This window comes from Paramisgurnus dabryanus, chromosome 13 (assembly GCF_030506205.2).
Source record: "Paramisgurnus dabryanus chromosome 13, PD_genome_1.1, whole genome shotgun sequence".
Lineage (NCBI taxonomy): Eukaryota > Metazoa > Chordata > Actinopteri > Cypriniformes > Cobitidae > Paramisgurnus > Paramisgurnus dabryanus.
This window is the reverse complement of record NC_133349.1, coordinates 17,063,796-17,082,138: the sequence shown is the minus strand read 5'-3', so window position 1 is coordinate 17,082,138 and position 18,343 is coordinate 17,063,796. Positions and strand designations below refer to the sequence as shown.

Below are 18,343 nucleotides of genomic sequence, written 5' to 3'. Positions count from 1 at the left end.
TGTATCACCTCGCACCTCTATAATGGATTTATAGGTGCACAGGAACAATCCTTCCTAAAATGCATTAAACTTTTGTTTACAAAGACGTGAAACTCACCGAGTGGTCAGGGGTGTTCACTGATATGCTCACACAAAAATCGCTGCAAACGATGCTTTCCAACAGGTGTTCATTCGTTGTTAACTTGTGGACCTATTTTTTTAAACACCTCACCACCCGTATATTCTTCCGTACCTCACAGCACATCTAATACAAGTCAATGGAGTTGGACAAAACTACGATAAAACCTGTTGGAATGCGTCTTTTGCATCGATTTTTGTGTGAGCATATCAGTGAACACCCCTGACAACTCGGTGAGTTTCACGTCTTTGTAAACAAAAGTTTAATGCATTTTAGGAAGGATTGTTCCTGTGCACATATAAATCCATTATAGAGGTGCGAGGTGATACAAGAAACACCCGAAAATTCTCGGGCCAGCATCATATGTCGAAATTTCAGTCAAAACCGGTCTATTTCATCATAAACAATCTGAAAACAGGGCTTTAAGTGTAAAATACCGAACTTGTCCTTTAATAAACACATATGGTAATATGACTTGTTGATCACATAATTAGGGCCCGAGCACACCAGGGTGTGAGGACCCTATTGTTTTTGCTCCGTTTATTATTATTATTCTTCTTTTTCTTCTTCTTCTTCTTCTTCTTCTTCTTCTTCTTCTTCTTCTTCTTCTCCGAAATGGATCACATTTTTGAATGCCTAAACATACCCGAAAACTCATGAAAATTTGCACACGCGTCAGAAGTGGCGAAAATTTACATGTAGTATAGACGTCAGAAGTGGGCGTGTAAAAATGGCTCGATAGCGCCACCTGCAAAATTTCAAGAGAACAGCCCCCCCCACTACGAAAAACTTACAGATACGAAATTTGGTAGGATCATCTATTACTCCAAGACCTACAAAAAAGTCTCTTGGAGCTAAGCTCTAAACCCCACAGGAAGTCAGCCATTTTGAATTTTCTCTGTCATTTTTTGACATTTCCAAGCGTCGTACTTTAACGAACTCCTCCTAGAGATTTAATCCGATCATCATCATATTTGGTCAGTATCATCTAAAGGCCTTTGCGATGCTAAATTGCGGAGCTTTTGACTTTTCATTGGAGGGCGTGTCCGTGGCGGCCTGGCAAAGTGTAATGTTTCGCCATGAAACAGGAAGCTGATGTAATTCAGGCATACATTGTCCGATCTGCCCCTGACTTCACACGTTTGATAAGGGTCCAGGCCTGAACACATCAACATGGCATAATTCAGTTACACTCATAGCGCCACCTAGAGGCAGCAGGAAATACCATGTTTGACGCTGTGACTTACTGCTCTTAGGTATTTAACCATATCAACATCATATTTCACCAGTGTAATCTCAAGACCTTGTGTGATAATAAAAAGCAACGACCTTGACTTTTCATTAAAGGGCGTGTCCGTGGCGGCATGGCAAAGTATCGCTAAATGAATCGCATTTTGACAGGCTAAACAAGCTCAAAAAGTCATAAAACGTTGCACACACGTCAGAAGTGGCAAAAATTTACATGTGGCATAGGCGCCAGAAGTGGGCGTGCAGAAATGGCTCGATAGCGCCACCTGCAAAATTTCAAGAGAACAGCCCCGCCGCTACGAAAATCCTACAGATACGAAATTTGGTAGGGTCATATGTCACCCCAAGACCTACAAAAAAGTCTCTTGGAGTGAAGCTCTAAACCTCACAGGAAGTCAGCCATTTTGAATTTTTGCTGTGATTTCTGTGCAAATTTTGTCATTTCCAGGCTTCGTACTTTAACGAACTCCTCCTAGAGATTTTGTTAGATTGTCATCATATTTGGTCAATCTCATCTAAAGGCCTTTGAGATGTTAAATTGCGGAGCTTTTGACTTTTCGTTGGAAGGTGTGTCCGTGGCGGCCTGACAAATTTCAGCGTTTTCGCCATGAAACAGGAAGTTGTTATAACTAAGGCATACAATGTCCAATCTGCCCCACACTTGACATGTTTGATAAGAGTCTTGGCCTGAACACATTTTAATGCCAATATTCAGCTTCAGTCCTAGCGCCACCTAGAGGTAGCAGGAAATGCCTTGTTTTACGCTGTGATTCACTGTTCTCAGAGATTTAATCAAATCATTATCATATCAGGTGAGACTGATCTTAAGCCCTTTGCGATGATAAATTGCGAAGATCTTGACTTTTCGTTGAAGGGCGTGTCCGTGGCGGCCTCGCAAAGAGTGATGTTTCGCCATGAGAAAGCTGTTGTAACTCAGGCATGCAATGTCCGACCTGTCACAGACATCATACGTTTGACAAGGGTCCTGGCCTCAACACATCAATGTTACAACAATCAATTACATGTACTTTGCGCATTCATGTACTTTGTGATAAGCAAACTCGCGTTGTCCTCCCGTTTATAGGCGCATTTTACTAATGCGCTCTTTAAATAACATAAAACACATTGCGCCATTGACTTTAGACTTTAGACCAGGTTTTTGTTGGTCAATGGCGTAGTCTATTTTAGTTGCCTCAAAATAGCAACGCGCCAACAATGCGCCTGAACACACCTCATTTTTAGACCAGAACGCCCATGGGCGCAAAAGGGTGCGCAAATGCATTTGCTATTTAAACAACGCGGCGCTAAACGTGAAAATTAGGGTGGAAACTAGCGAAAGACACTTCCGTCGCGCATTGCGCTGCATTGCGCCGGGTGTAAGATAGAGCCCAATGTGTATAAGCTGACAACACACAAATCATTCTAGTTTCTTGTGTCTTTTATGAAAACACACTTCACAAGCTTGTTAACTGTAGTTTAATTAACAAAATAAGTTTAAATGTGTGGTTTAGTGCAACATTGATTGATTAAAAGACACTCAAGCATTTTAAGATTGCTGTCCTTTTATGAACCATGCCTCTCTAAAGATATCCGATCAAGAGTTGTTGAACTCAATAAGGCTGAAAAGGGATACAAAACAATCTCAAAATGTTAAGACATCCATCAGCTTACAGTTAGACAAATTGTTTATAAATGGAGACATTTTAATACTGTAGCTACTCTTCCTAGAAGCGGGCGCCCAGCCAAGATGACTCCTAAGGCACAACGCAGAATACGCAGTAAAGTAAAGAAGAACCCACTGGTAACAGCTAAAAGCTTGAAGACATCATTGGAACTGGCACACATCTTTGTTCATGAGTCTACCAAGCGTAAGTCCTTGAACAGGCAAAGTGTCTATTTTATGGACTGATTGAATCTTATAGGTGTGGCTCGGTTATGCTAACAATACTTTAAGTAATTTACATGAGTGTCATACATCAAGTCAGGCTCCATAGCTCAGTGGTTAGAGCACTGGTCTTGTAAACCAGGGGTCGCGAGTTCAATTCTCGCTGGGGCCTAAACAAATGTGTTTTGATAACAGATGATGTTCTGACACAACTGAGTTCTTATGGAGTGAATACCACAGAAAACCTGAGTTGATCTCAGTTTATAAGAAAATTCATAGATACCCACTAACATACATGTAGGGGTGGTTTACCGGACAGGGATTAGCTTAAACCAGGACTAGGCCTCAGTTTAATTAGGAAATATAACTAGTTTTAACAAATATACCTTCCTAAAAACATTACTTGTGTGCATTTTTAAGTGAAACAAAGGACACTGATGTATTTAAGATATTTCAGTGCCAGTGGCGGCTGGTGACTTCTTTTTTTGAAGCGCACGATGCGAAGTTCGTTACAACATGTATATAGCTTGTTACGTGTGTGGTTCATCATTTCAAAATATGTGTTCTGCGCTTTGAGAGATCATGTGTGCATCACGTGTAATGCCAAAATAAGTGCCTGGCCTGCTGCCTTGAACTTGAACGGAGACGCTTGCGTGTGCCAGATACTCACACAATCTCATGCGTAATCAGAGTTTAGTGTTAAGGGAGTGTGTTGCGTGTATTTAGGGAACGTGAGCGTCTCTTTTATCATAAACGGTTTTGACGCGTCTCCAGCAGGCACTTATTTTGACAAAACACGTGATGCACACAGGATCTCTTCACACGCATGACACATATTTTGGAAAAGGGAACCACACACGTGACAATCCGAACACTTATTTTGAATTAGCGCATCCTCGGGAAACCACCCCTTAGTCCATTAACATGCATTTGGCGAATAGAGCACTAAAAACAACGTAATGTTTTTATGTGGAGCGACTGTTTATGCTGCGACGTTTGGAATTCGCCCTCCGACTGTGTGTGCGCAAGTTTAAGTGCACTCAATACTGCACACACGGAGAGATGCGTTTCAAAAAGCAACAACATCCAATCTCTCTGTAATTGACAGGGCATATACAAACAAAATGATCTCCACAGTATTCTTTTTCTAGTAAAAACATTTGTTTGTGTCTTGAGTGTATGTAGATTACAACCAGAAACCAGTCCATGCTTAATTTGGGCTTAAAGAGAGAGTAACCTCAGTTAACCTACTTAATGTTAATCAAACAACCCAACACAAGTAAAAATCACTTTTGTAGCTCTAAAAAATAATTGTATTTAATTTATACAATAAAGACAGTGTTATGATTCATTTAATTACATTTCTGTACCTAATGCTAATTTCAGATCTTGCTTAATGTGCAACTTTGTTCTTTTTTATAAATGTTTGTAATTTCTTTATTTGTTATTAGATTTTTCACAACCCTTTTTTGCTGATCCGAAAAATGATCGGATCCATGCCTCAAAAATTGTAATGTGATCCGAACTGTGAGTTTTGTGAACCGTCACACCCCTAGTGAAGTTAGTACACAGTCAAAGCCATAAATGCAATGGTACTTATAATTGGCATAATATCTTTCCGTGTTTCAGTTTTCGGGCTTGGTTTCCTCTTTTCATTTTTTTGGCCAAGAATTTTCATTTCAGTGCATCCCTAGTAATATTGCACTTTTAGTTGTTTTTATGGGCCCGTGTAAACAGGAATCTTTTAACAACATTGTGGTGTTTACTTTAAAGTCTTTTAAAGTGACTTTCATTTAGGATTTTTAATCCTTAAGGTGTGGTAACACCTATGCTTCTTTTACACCTATCTCCAGCTTCTTTTACCTCTGTGCTATTGAAGCCATTTGGATGACGTGGTTATTCAACTCAGGCTTAGTGGATTTCATATTATTTTGCTACTTAAAAAAAGTAAAACCAATTGCAGTTCGTTATACAAGAAAATGTCCAATCTGTTATATTATAAATATTGAGGATACACTCACGAAAATGTCCGCAAAAGAGATTGGCCTTGTGACCTTTAAATGTTTGTGATACAATGGGCCATCGGCCAATTCACTAGGTGTGGCTTGGTTATGCTAACTATGCTTTATATCAATTACATGAGTGACATATATCAAGTCAGGCTCCATAGCTCAATGGTTAGAGCACTGGTCTTGTAAACCAGGGGTCGCGAGTTCAATTCTCGCTGGGGCCTACACAAATGTGTTTTGAAAACAGATACTGTTCTGACACAACTGAGCTCTTATGGACTGAATACCACAGAAAAACCTGTGTTGATCTAAATGTATAGATACCCATTGACATACATGTAGTCCATTAACATGCATCTGGCAAATTGAACACTGAAAAACAACGTAATGTTTTTATGTGGAGCGACTGTTTATGCTGCGCCATTTGGAATTCGCCCTCCGTCTATGTGTGCGCACGTTTAAGTGCACTCAGTAGTGCATACACGGGAGACGCATTTCAAAAAGCAAGCAAACATAAAATCATTCTGTTATTGACAGGGCACATACAAACAAAATGATCTCTACAGTATTCTTTTTCTTATAAAAACATTTATTTATGTCTTAAGTGTAACCTCAATTAACCTACTTAATGTTAATCAAACAACTCAAGACAAAATCACTTCTGTAGCTCTAAACAATTTTATTTAATTTATACAATGAAGACAGTGTTATGATTCATTTAATCCGATTTCTGGACCTAATGCTAATTTCAGACCTTACTTTGTTCTGCAACTTTGTTCTTTTTTATAAATATTTTTTAAATTTCTTTATTTGTTATTAGATTTTTCCACCCATTTTTTGCTGATCCGAAAAATAATTGGATAAACTGTAATGTGATCCGAACTGTGAGTTTTGTGATCCGTCACACCCCTAGTGAAGTTAGTAGTCTTATCCATAAATGCAAGGGTACTAATAATTTGCATAATTTCTTTCTGTGTTTCGGCCTTGGTTTCCCCTTTTTCGGTCTTCTGCCAAGAATTTTTATTTCTGTGCATCCCTAGTAATTGTAAACATAAAATTCTTTTAAAGTGACTTTCACTTAGGATTTTTAATCCTAAAGGTGTGGTATCACTTATGCTTCTTTTAGACCTATCTCCAGCTTCTTATACCTGTGTGATATTGAAGCCATTTGGATGACGTGGTTATTCAACTCAGGCTTAGTGGATTTCGCATTATAGGGCTGGACTTGTAATATTTAACAATAATCATATTATTTGTATTTAGATTTAGACAACATTTAAATACGTTCCATGTTGTCCTTACATATGGAGCAACTTAAAGCAACACTATGTAGTTTCCATGTAAAAATGACTTACAGCTCCCCATGTGGTTGAAAAGCGCAACAGTGCCTGGTATCAGACACTCTTCTGCAGGCAGGGGGAGGGGCGGGGCTGTGTTTCCTACCCTCCACCACCACTTTCAGAGTGTGCTTGTAGCAGCTAAGAGGCTGCTCAGGTTGCAGCAACAGTACAATTTGTCCAGTTAAAAGTTGCTCTATCACTGAAATTATTTTAGAGACATTATTTAAAGGTAAAAACTAGTGTTGCTTTAAGAAAAGTAAAACCAATTGCAGTTTATTATACAAGAAAATGTCCAACCTGTTATATTAAATATTGAAGATACACTCACGAAAACGTCCACAAAAGAGATTGGCCTTGTGACCTTTAAATGTTTGTGATACAATGGGCCATCAGCCAATTCTCTAGGTGTGGCTTGGTTGTGCTAACAATACTTTATGTATTTACATGAGTGACATATATCAAGTCAGGCTCCATAGCTCAGTGGTTAGAGCACTGGTCTTGTAAACCAGGGGTCGTGAGTTCAATTCTCGCTGGGGCCTACACAATTGGGTTTTGATAACAGATGTTCTAACACTGCTGAGCTCGTATGGACTGAATATCACAGAAAAACCTGCATTGATCTCAGTGTATAAGAAACTTCATAGATACCCATTAACATACATGTAGTCCATTAACATGCATTTGGCAAATTGAGCACTGAAAAACAACGTAATGTTTTTATGTGGAGCGACTGTTTATGCTGCGCCATTTGGAATTCGCCCTCCGTCTGTGTGTGCGCACGTTTAAGTGCACTCAGTAGTGCATACACAGAGAGACGCATTTCAAAAAGCAAGCGAACATAAAATCTTTCTGTAATTGACAGGGAACATACGAACAAAATGATCTCTACAGTATTCTTTTTCCTATAAAAACATTTGTTGATGTCTTAAGTGTATGTAGATAACAATCAGAAACCACCAGTCTGTGCTTATTTGGTCTTAAAGAGACAGTAACCTCTATTAACCTACTTAATGTTAATCAAACAACCCAAGACAAGAGAAAATCACTTCTGTAGCTCTAAAATATAATAATTTTATTTAATTTATACAATAAAGACAGTGTTATGATTCATTTAATTTGATTTCTGGACCTAATGCTAATTTCAAACCTTACTTTGTTCTGCAACTTTGTTCTTTTTTTATAAATATTTGTAAATTCTTTATTTATTATTAGATTTTCCACCCATTTTTTGCTGATCAAAAAATAATCTGATAAACTGTAATGTGTTCCGAACTGTGAGTTTTGTGATCCGTCACACCCCTAGTGAAGTTAGTACACAGTCTTATCCATAATGCAAGTGTACTAATAATTTGCATCATTTCTTTCTGTGTTTCGGCCTCGGTTTCCTCTTTTTTGGTCTTCTGCCAAGAATTTTTATTTAGGTGCATCCCTAGTAATTGTAGTTTATACATAAAATTATTTTAAAGTGACTTTCACTTAGGATTTTTAATCCTAAAGGTGTGGTATCACTTATGCTTCTTTTACACCTATCTCCAGCTTTTTATACCTCTGTGCTATTGAAGTCATTTGGATGACGTGGTTATTCAACTCAGGCTTAGTGGATTTCATATTATAGGGCTGGACTAGCAAAATGTACACCAATCATATTATTTGTATTTAGATTTAGACACCATTTAAACATGTTCCATGTAGTCCTTACATATGGAGCAACTTAAGAAAAGTAAAACAAATTGCAGTTTGTTATACAAGAAAATGTCCAATCTGTTATATTAAATATTGAAGATACACTCACGAAAACGTCCACAAAAGAGATTGGCCTTGTCACACTTAAATGTTTGTGATACAAAGGGCCATCAGCTAATTCTCTAGGTGTGGCGTGGTTGTGCTAACAATACCTTATGTTGTTTACATGAGTGACATATGTCAAGTCAGGCTCCATAGCTCAGTGGTTAGAGCACTGGTCTTGTAAACCAGGGGTCGCGAGTTCAATTCTCGCTGGGGCCTACACAGTTGGGTTTTGATAACAGATGTTCTAACACCGCTGAGCTCGTATGGACTGAATACCACAGAAAAACCTGTGTTGATCTAAATGTATAAGAAACTTCATAGATACCCATTGACATACATGTAGTCCATTAACATGCATTTGGCGAATAGAGCACTAAAATACAACGTAATGTTTTAATGTGGAGCAACTATATATGTTGTGCTGTTTGTAATTCGCCCTCCGTCTGTGTATGCACACGTTTAAGTGCACTCAGTAGTGCATACACAGAGAGACGCGTTTCAAAAAGCAACAACATCAAACCTTTCTGTTATTGACAGAACATATACAAACAATATGATCTCCACAGTATTCTTTTTCTAGATTTCACATTAAAGGGGTGGACTTGTTACATTTAACACCAGTCATATTATTTGTATTTAGATTTAGACACCATTTAAACATGTTCCATTTAGTTTTTACATATGGAGCTACTTAAGAAAAGTAAAACCAATTGCAGTTCGTTATACAAGAAAATGTCCAATCTGTTATATTATAAATATTGAAGATACGCTCTTGTTTGTACATTTATGTGAAAAACATTCACAAGAGATTGGGCTTGTCACACTTAAATGTTTGTGATACAATGGGCCTTCGGCCAATCCGATGAGTGACATGAGTGACATATGTCAAGTCAGGCTCCATAGCTCAGTGGTTAGAGCACTGGTCTTGTAAACCAGGGGTCGCGAGTTCAATTCTCGCTGGGGCCTACACCAATGTGTTTTGAAAACTGATGATGTTCTGACACAACTGAGCTCTTATGGACTGAATACCACAAAAAAAACTTGTATTGATCTCAATGTATAAGAAACTTCAGATACAAGGAAAGATGAACATATTGAAAAAGTGTGAGCCAGTGTTGCCTTACAGATAAGTATCTGAGACCTTAAACCAGTCTTAGTAAGACCACACAGCTAAACATTGTTGGTTGGACCCCCTTTAATATATGGTGTGTATAATGCTTTATATGAATGTATCATTAATTTGTGCGAATGTAAATCTACATAATATTAGGCATAATCAATGACAAAGTCCAACTTGTCTCTACAATTTTTTTAATAAAGACTGTAAAATTGTTTGGTCAAAATATTTTAAGGAATAAACAAATGATGGTGTCACAAAGTCAGACTCTTTACTGCAGCTGTTTTCAGTGCCGGTGTGATTCTATCTGATCTTCAGACCTCATGTGTGAACATACCACAGTGAAATGAATCTGGTTCGTCTGCATTCTAAATATTTGTCTCAATTCTAAGTGCCCTAAATTATTGCCAATCTTCATGCCTCTCCTTAGTACCCAGTAGCTATAAATACAGTACAATCCATTGCCCCAGTCAGTCTGTCTTCACCTTTCTGTCCTCCTTATTTAAATACATTTATTGGTTTAGCAGATGCTTTTACCCAAAGTGACTTACAAATACGAGAGCATTTGACATTTTGTCTAAGGAGCCTAAATAATAAAAAAATGTGTTACTTTCTGACTCTGACGGTCCTCTGTAGTCCAAATGTACTTAGGGACTGTCATCCTGAATTTTTGATCCACGTGGTGAGGCAACACCTAGACTTCTTTATCTCTAGCTTCTTTTTACCTCTGTGTTATTGACATTGTTGTTGTTGATTTTACATTAAAGAAATGTTGTCATATTGTTTGTATTTAGATTTAGACACCATCAAAACATCATTCCGTTTAGTTCATATGGAGCTACTACAGAACTAATAAAACCAATTGAGGCCTATACTATACCAGAAAATGTTCAATGCCAGATGACTGTTGTCACACTAAATATTGTAGACCCACTCCCAGAGATTGCTTGTTAATTTCTGTGAGAGTGGTTTTACAAATTAAGATTAGGCCTTTCACACTTTCTTTATGATACAATGGGCCACCGGCCAATTCTCTAGGTGTGGCTTGGTTATGCTAACAATACTTTATGTAATTTACATGAGTGTCATGCATTAAGTCAGGCTCCATAGCTCAGTGGTTAGAGCACTGGTCTTGTAAACCAGGGGTCGCGAGTTCAATTCTCGCTGGTGCCTACACAAATATGTTTTGAAACAGATGATGTTCTGACACAACTGAGCTCTTATGGACTGAATACCACAGAAAACACAGATCTGTGTTAATCTCAAATGACTTCATAGATTAAAAGAAGGAAACTGAGCAATTTCAGGGTTTCTGCAGGTTTCACCAAGTCTAATTTAAGACTTTTTAAGACCTTTTTAAGACCATAATGAATTAAATTTAAGACCTATATCACGACAATGAAGTCCAATTTTATAGTCTATGTATATGTTTGTTAGAACCTTTTATCTTTATTAACAAAAAACTGTATTTTCTAGGGGTGTGACAAGACACTTGTTCCGCAAGATGAAACGAGACTGGTTCACAGGAATAAGATCAGACAAGTTTTAAGAAATCCCCAATGATAAAATATATGAAGAAAAATAGCATTATAATTAACTAAAATCACATAATTTTAAAATGTTTTAACCAATCTAGGGGTTTCACTAACAATTATTTTGGTAAGGATGATGATCAAGTAATCTGATATTTTCTGGTAAGAAAAATAGAGCTAAATGGGCCAAAGCATTTACGATGACAATAGTGATGAGACAATAATAATTGGTTCAAATAATGTATAATGTGCATAAAATAAACACATGGTTTTATATAACAACAATGTTAAAATATTAGGTATGGTTACCCAGATTAAAACTGGACTAGGTCTTATTTATATTAGGACATTTAAGGAGTTTTTTTTTTTTTTTTTAATATAACTTACAAAATACATTACTGGTGTGCATCTTGAGACAAAACATTGGCAGTGAAATATTTTATGGCAAAAATAGAAATAATTAAATTGATGAGACCAGGACTAAGGGAAAGAGTGTAGTAGATCCACCCTCCGGAGCAGAGGGGGCGCTAATGCACCTATAAGCTAGGTGCCAACCGCCATTAAAAGAAAAAAGAAGACAGGCTTCGTTCGTTTTTGGACTTGGCAGTGGAGCCAAACGTTTATCGGATGTCTGATGGAGCAGAAGCCGTGGTGCTTAAAACTGCTGATGCAGATGTTTAGCATGCCGTGGTGCTCTTTAGGGCTACTGCTGCAGGCACAACAGAACGGAGAAATGCCGGATGTTTTTAACAGGTTTCTGCAGCGGCTTTATGTTTCTTACATTGCATGTGTGACACTAAAGCTTTGATGCCCATTGTTCTGAGTTTTACAGCTTTCTTGCAAAATAAACAACGGACCCCGTACGCTAACTTGTCTTTACCACTGAGCAAAATCAGGGTTAAGTAACCAGTTTTCATTAAATGTGCACTTCCCCATAGCTAAAACTCACACTTTTCTCCATTTGCTTATACCCGGTCCACGCACTTTAGCGAATTCCCCGCAAACTTGTGCTTTAGTAGATTCCACCTATTCAGTTTTTCCTGACACATGAGACGAACATGTATAAAACAGTTACAATCTTCTTGGCGGTGTTGGTTGGACAACATTTTAAGACCTTTGATACCCGGATTTAAGACATTTTAATGCTTATTAAGGCCTTATTTTCATACTACGGAATTTAAGACGTTTTAAGACTTTTTAAGGATCCGCGGACACCCTGAATTTACCTGTCAGTTTGAGTAAACCCCCTATAATCAATATAATGGAAAACTCAAAGGCTACACAAGCAACTAACAAACCACAAAACATTACCAGTGTCCTATAGTGTTTTACTGTTGTTACACACTGGTGTGACTGACAAAACGAGTTAAAGGTGGCAAAACAATATGCAGAACACTATAAACGAATGTCAGTAATTCAGACGTACACAATTCCTATCCTGGCTGAAAAAGAGTTCCTCCTGTAACCACCAGATGGTGCTTTACAAAAAGGTCCCTGTTTCTTTGTTGAGTTTAGAGAACATCACATTTAAATGCACATTAATGTTTTTTGTTTAAACCTATGTTTCTATAGCTTTTCTGTCCGATTTTAAAATTTGGGGCAGACGTCTTAGATAAAAGAAGAATAGGCCTACATGAGAATTAATAGGTTGTGCATTTTTAGTTTATCTCTGTGATACCTCAGAATGGTGGAAGAGGGTAGCAAAATCAAAAAGATCAGGCACTAAAATTCATAAATTCCCCTTCACTAATATCTAAAATCTAAATCTGTTTTCTTTTTTCTTCCAAAGGATCTGGGCATTTGTTTAAGGATACGTGGCATCATGGACTCTATCCAATATCAAAAAATATTATAGTTCACACAAAAAATAAAAATTCTAATTGTTGTTACAAGCCTGAATAAATTAGTCTGTTCTGATGAACACAAAAAAAACATATTTTGAGGGAACCAAACCGATCATAAGCCCCATTCACTTCAATAGTATTCTTTTCCATATATAATTATTAAATATATATATTTTTTTCAATATTTTACTATTTTCTTACCGCAACTTAAATGAATTAATACATCCCTATCTTTCAATGCATTCATCTTTGCACAGCGCCGGGGAATGTGTTAGTAGTATTAAAGGAGTAGTCCACTTTAAAGATGGGGCCCATTGACTTACCATAGTATTTTTGTATTCCTACTATGAAAAGTCAATGGACCCCATTTTTAAAGTGGACTACTCCTGTAAGCCTTGTCCCATTCATTCCTTAGGATCCAAACAGGGATACATTTAAAAGCCACCAAACACTTCCATGTTTTCCCTATTTAAAGACTGTTACATGACTAGTTACAGGAATAAGTATGGTGGCACAAAACAAAATGTGGGGATTTTTTAAGCAGATACAAACTAAGAACTATATTGTATGGCAGATGAGCACGCACTTTGCAGCACTTCGACTGAGTTTGAGAGAGAGTATAGATAATGTTACTGCACCAGAGGTATAGAGATAAGAAAAAATACTGCGTTTTTAACACACAAAACATGAACGCGTTATATTGCGCACAGTTAACAATCAAGTCTTCGAAAACACAGGAAAAACCGGACCTTTAAGTGAACTATTCCTTTAAAATGGGTTGTGGTTGGATCTTCTGGCAGGACAATGACACAAAATAACACAAAAATGGTTTACTGACCACAAAATCTAATTCTTGCCCTAGCCATTTTAGTCTACAAACTTAAATGCCATGTATTCACTAACCTCATCAGCAATTACAGGAGAAGACTCAGAGCTGTTATCTTGGCAAAGGGAGGTAGCACAAAGAATTGATTAAAAGGGTGCCAGTAAATGTGGCACACATGTATTTAAAAAATATATATATACAGTACTGTGCAAAAGTCTTAGGCCACCATGCCAGAATTAGATTTGATGTTTTTGCAATGTTATAGTGATCATATATTATTGTTTCTCTGTCTCTAAAATATAATACATCAAGAAAATACAGTAAATGTGTATATATAGTATTAAAAACTGTATAAAAATGTAAACTGATGTGTCAGGTTTTTTGGGTAAACTCCCCTTCCACTTGAGCAATAGCAGGAAACTGCAGCATCTTTTAACCCTAAATAAAATTAAATCCTAATTTCAAAGAAATTAGTATTTTTACTTCATTCTACTTAAAAACGCTCAAGATGTGTTTAGTGCCAAGAGAGGTCACACTAAACACAGACAAAACACATTTAGCCCTGAAAAGTATTTTTTTTTTTACATATTTCCTGTATTGTTTATTTGTATCTTAATAAAACAGATTGAAAAATAAATATGGATGGACATTAAAACTTCAAAAAGAACAAGTCTGGTGGTGGTGGACTAAGACTTTTGCACAGTACTGTATATATATTGTTTGCAATTGTTTTTTTTTTCAACAAGAGTTTGGGTTTCTTGTTAATATTTTGGGCAAAAGATCAAAATGTTAAACAATAAAGACATTTAAAGACATCACAGCACCAAGGGTGCCAATATTAGCGGAGGGCACTGTAAGTAACGGCCATATAAAAGGAAATAAAATTTTATTCAACACAAGAAAACATATCCTTAAAACATCTTCACAGGCTCATACTCTAAAGCAGCAGGTTCTTTTCATCCATCATTTATAACACATGATCCCAGATCCTTAGAATTACAGGACTTCAACTGACATTGGAAGTCCAGAAGTGGAAAAGATATTTGCAAAGTAACTGCAAATATCCACACGGATCAAAATTTGATCTGTGTTTGATCCAATTCTGTTGGTCCTTCACATCCTGTAGTCATGTACATGTCTGTGTGTGCATGCATGTACATATATGTGTGCATGTGGGGGAATTACATTTACTCTCATGGCACAATGCAAGTGGCTTTTCGAAGAGCTAAATATCCGGTAACCACATCTGTGGGTAACTGGCGGATGTAGGAAAACTCCTCTGTTGATGCAAAGCGTAGTTTGGTCTGGGGGTCAGTATAGTTTGCCTGACATAAAGATAAAAAACATTAGGATATAATTATTTTGACATTATTAGGAAGACATTTTACAACAAATTACACAGACTCACCGGCAGACCAGAGATGTCGGAGTACTTTTTAGTAGGCTTCATAGAAGGAGGTGCATCTATGGTACAATCTGAAAAAGAATCAAAATACAAAAAAACTGTGAATATTGTAAATCATTGTACTAGTAGAGATATAACAAATCTGTTGTGACATCCACATAGGCTCTGGCAATTCTTCTTATCAGTTGTTTAAAATATTTTGACTGAATATGAATACCTTTAATATGTAATTTATTAATGCTGGAAATCAGACTTACAGTTGGGATCAGTGGCTTTCCAGGGAAGTGTTTTCTCGGCTGCCAAAATCTGCTTCAGATTCTTCCATGTGCGATTCTTCTTCCCTGCTGCTGCCCCACCAATAGCCGAGTGCTAAATAAAGAGAAACTTCAGTTCAGCATATACAATATGTTTTTTTAAAGTATTTTATAAAACAGACTTTGATCAAATAAAAAACATCTTACCACAAAACTGGGGTTTTTAAAAGGTAGAGTTTTAGCAGCTGAGTCAACATCCGCTACTAATTTTCCTTCAGCATTCCCCTCCACAGGAACAACCTGAAAAGTCAAATCAATCATTAAAACCTTTGATAATTGTAATAAGACGAATTCATTATATTAAAAAAAATGTATATAACAGGTCTGTCAAGTAGCTTTCTGACCATCCTAAAGTTTGTGAACTGCTGCCACACTTTCCTAAATCTATGCTTCTAAACAATAAAAAAAAACAATGAACTAAAAGATGTGATTACCTGAGCTTGTGCAGGCGATGTTGTAGGCTGTGTTTTTCTTTTCTTGCTGTTGTTACTATTATTATTATTCGGTTGGAGAGTAGTGTGGGTCGCCGGACTGACAGCTCGTTTCTTAGCTCGAGCCTGAGCGACTAACGCCGCTGCTGTTTGAACTTTATTCGTTGAGCCGGTCGGTGGAATTAAATCCCTGATATTTAATGTACCTGTTGCGGAGGGTGCAGACATTTGTCTTCACTGTTTTTAAAGCACAGACCATAACCTGAAATGTAACAACTGTGTTCAAATCTGTTGTAAACACGTTATCCATCAGCTAAACAACATCCTACTGACCCGGAAGTGATGCAGACAAGCGCGCAGGATTCGGTTGTGGATAGATGGCATACAGCTACGGCCAAAATCTTGTGAAATCTCGCCAGATGAGCGCTGTTTCCATCCCAATCCCATAGATATGTATATAAAGGCTAGATGGCTCAAGGCGGAGTCAGCTGTGTCGTCACTTGGCGGCCATCTTAGGTCAGTGCTGCCATAGTGCTGCTCCCTGCTGCTGTGGACGGAAGGTGAGTGACATACGCCAACTAAAATGCTCGTAACTTGCTGAATTCTTGACGGATTTACAAACGGTTTGGTTTTTTACAAACGTTATTAACGTGGCTATAATTCTGGATGCTTTAACATGTTTCATGAATTTTTTTATTTATTTTTAGTATACGTATTCAGTGTCATAGGTACATCTTTGACGTTTATAACAAACCAATCCGTTTGAAAATCGGTAAAAAATTAAGCAAGTTATGGTCATTTAAAAGTACCTGCATCATTAAAACTCAATGCTACGAGTGAGCGAGCGCCCTGTCCTAAGATGGCCGCCAAAATGCGGACGTTCCACTCAATTGGCCATCAGCGCGGACGAGCCATCTAGCCTTTATATACATATCTATGCCCAATCCAACCCCTAAACCCAACATCTCGCGAGATTTGGCGTGGCTGTATAATATCCCCTCTAGGCAGAAGCGCAAGATTTCCCTGCTTTTCTTTCATTCTAGGATCAGAAAGAGGAAAGTCTTACATGTAAAACAATATGAAAATGCAACGTCATATGATTCCACTGTAAATACATATAAAACACATCTTAAGTGCTGTACATTTAACGTATATTAGCGTACACAACGCGTTTAATGTATTAAGTTACTTGTAACTTAATAATTTATGCTTCTGGGCAGATTCATAGACTAGGTCCAAAAGTTCATTTAAATATACATGTGTTTTCAAACCCGATTTTATAAAGTATTGATTTTTAGCCGTGAACATGTAGAACTGTCAGTGGATGAGGTGGAAAAGGCCAAAGCTATCAGACTTCAAGCTCTATCTTTGGGCAGCTTTTCCATTATGATGGGAAATAAAAATCTGGTTGATATCAAAACCCAACGCCGGTCTGATGTCAAAAACCCAACGTCCTACTACTGACGTCAAAACCCAATGGCAGATTGACGTCAAAACCCAATGTTGTCCTGATGTCAAAACCAGTGGTGTAGTCTAGATTTTTGTAGTGAGTATACTGTGATTTTTCCCTCTCATCCTTATGCTCACTCGTCCTAGCGCGACACCTCATAAGCACCACCACACTCACAGAAGCATACAGTAAAGATATTCATGTAACTAAGAGCATTCTGAAAGTGTACTCATAAACACATAAACTGAATGTGTTATCAACATGTCAGTTTATTATAAGAAAAAAAAGACTTTAGAGCCAATGGGTTTACAGCTTGGGAAACTGGACTGATTTTTAGACTGGTTTAGTGTTAATCAACATCTAACTCAGGAACAAAAGTTACTTAACTGTTAATTAAAATTAAATAAACTGTTTACAATCTTCAATCCGTGGCAAACACATGCATTGAAGGAGAAAAAAATATTCACTCTTTCAATAGATATTATCTTACAACTATATGTTTTTAATTAATACACATTTATGATGACCATGAATTAACTATAATTTGCATAGTCATTGATATTAAAGCTTATTTTTTTTGCATATAATATAAGCATTGTCTAAAAATGAAAATAGGCTTATACTTAACTATTATTACAAGACCATCCTGTAGCCTAAAATTTGCAAGTCTAAACTGAACATCAACGCAGACATGAATTTCCTCACAGAAGTTTAAGATCATATACATCTTGAACGCAGATATATAAATGAAAACAGAGAAGGAAAGTTTAACAATGTGAAGCACAAGCAAACATGCAGAGGAACTGAAGGCAGCTAAAAACCATCAGGATATTATCACGGGCTTATTTTATTGCATTTGGAGCCTTACCTCCAGATAAAGTAATAAACGGGACTGATGATTTAAATGTTGTACTCACATGTGCGTTTTAAGCTCTATGGATTTTATGTTGCAGCACTGCTTCACTCGTTCACTTCTCAGTGTCGCGTGAGCAGCTACACTGCAGGTTCGACTTCATTTGGCGCTAAGCAGACCTCT

General features: G+C 37.2%; 1 protein-coding gene and 6 non-coding genes across 7 annotated transcripts; 6 read left to right on the top strand and 1 right to left on the bottom strand.

Annotated features, from left to right (window-relative positions):
• Nucleotides 1-3,350: 3,350 nt before the first annotated feature.
• On the top strand, nucleotides 3,351-3,423 carry trnat-ugu (transfer RNA threonine (anticodon UGU)). The gene has a single exon. It is a non-coding gene; the product is annotated as a tRNA-Thr (tRNA).
• A 1,988-nt stretch (nucleotides 3,424-5,411) lies between these two features.
• On the top strand, nucleotides 5,412-5,484 carry trnat-ugu (transfer RNA threonine (anticodon UGU)). The gene has a single exon. It is a non-coding gene; the product is annotated as a tRNA-Thr (tRNA).
• A 1,582-nt stretch (nucleotides 5,485-7,066) lies between these two features.
• On the top strand, nucleotides 7,067-7,139 carry trnat-ugu (transfer RNA threonine (anticodon UGU)). The gene has a single exon. It is a non-coding gene; the product is annotated as a tRNA-Thr (tRNA).
• Nucleotides 7,140-8,531: 1,392 nt separating this feature from the next.
• Nucleotides 8,532-8,604, top strand: trnat-ugu (transfer RNA threonine (anticodon UGU)). The gene has a single exon. It is a non-coding gene; the product is annotated as a tRNA-Thr (tRNA).
• Nucleotides 8,605-9,281: 677 nt separating this feature from the next.
• trnat-ugu (transfer RNA threonine (anticodon UGU)) lies at nucleotides 9,282-9,354 on the top strand. Its single transcript has one exon. It is a non-coding gene; the product is annotated as a tRNA-Thr (tRNA).
• Nucleotides 9,355-10,605: 1,251 nt separating this feature from the next.
• On the top strand, nucleotides 10,606-10,678 carry trnat-ugu (transfer RNA threonine (anticodon UGU)). The gene has a single exon. It is a non-coding gene; the product is annotated as a tRNA-Thr (tRNA).
• Nucleotides 10,679-14,576: 3,898 nt separating this feature from the next.
• ino80c (INO80 complex subunit C) lies at nucleotides 14,577-16,216 on the bottom strand. The gene is made up of 5 exons (XM_065260833.2): nucleotides 15,861-16,216; nucleotides 15,574-15,666; nucleotides 15,370-15,481; nucleotides 15,116-15,183; nucleotides 14,577-15,032 (listed from the first exon to the last, which is right to left on the bottom strand). Exons 1-5 carry the CDS (start codon nucleotides 16,083-16,085, stop codon nucleotides 14,901-14,903), a joined length of 630 nt encoding a protein of 209 aa, XP_065116905.1. The 5' UTR covers nucleotides 16,086-16,216; the 3' UTR covers nucleotides 14,577-14,900.
• Between the last annotated feature and the right edge of the window lie 2,127 nt (nucleotides 16,217-18,343).

Bases quoted from the DNA above. Each gene is read 5' to 3' on its own strand.
- ino80c (XM_065260833.2), bottom strand. From the start codon at position 16,085: ATGTCTGCACCCTCCGCAACAGGTACATTAAATATCAGGGATTTAATT. The intron at 15,667-15,860 runs GTAATCACATCT...TTGACTTTTCAG, and splicing joins CATCGCCTGCACAAGCTCAG to GTTGTTCCTGTGGAGGGGAA. The intron at 15,482-15,573 runs GTAAGATGTTTT...CTCTTTATTTAG, and splicing joins TTAAAAACCCCAGTTTTGTG to CACTCGGCTATTGGTGGGGC.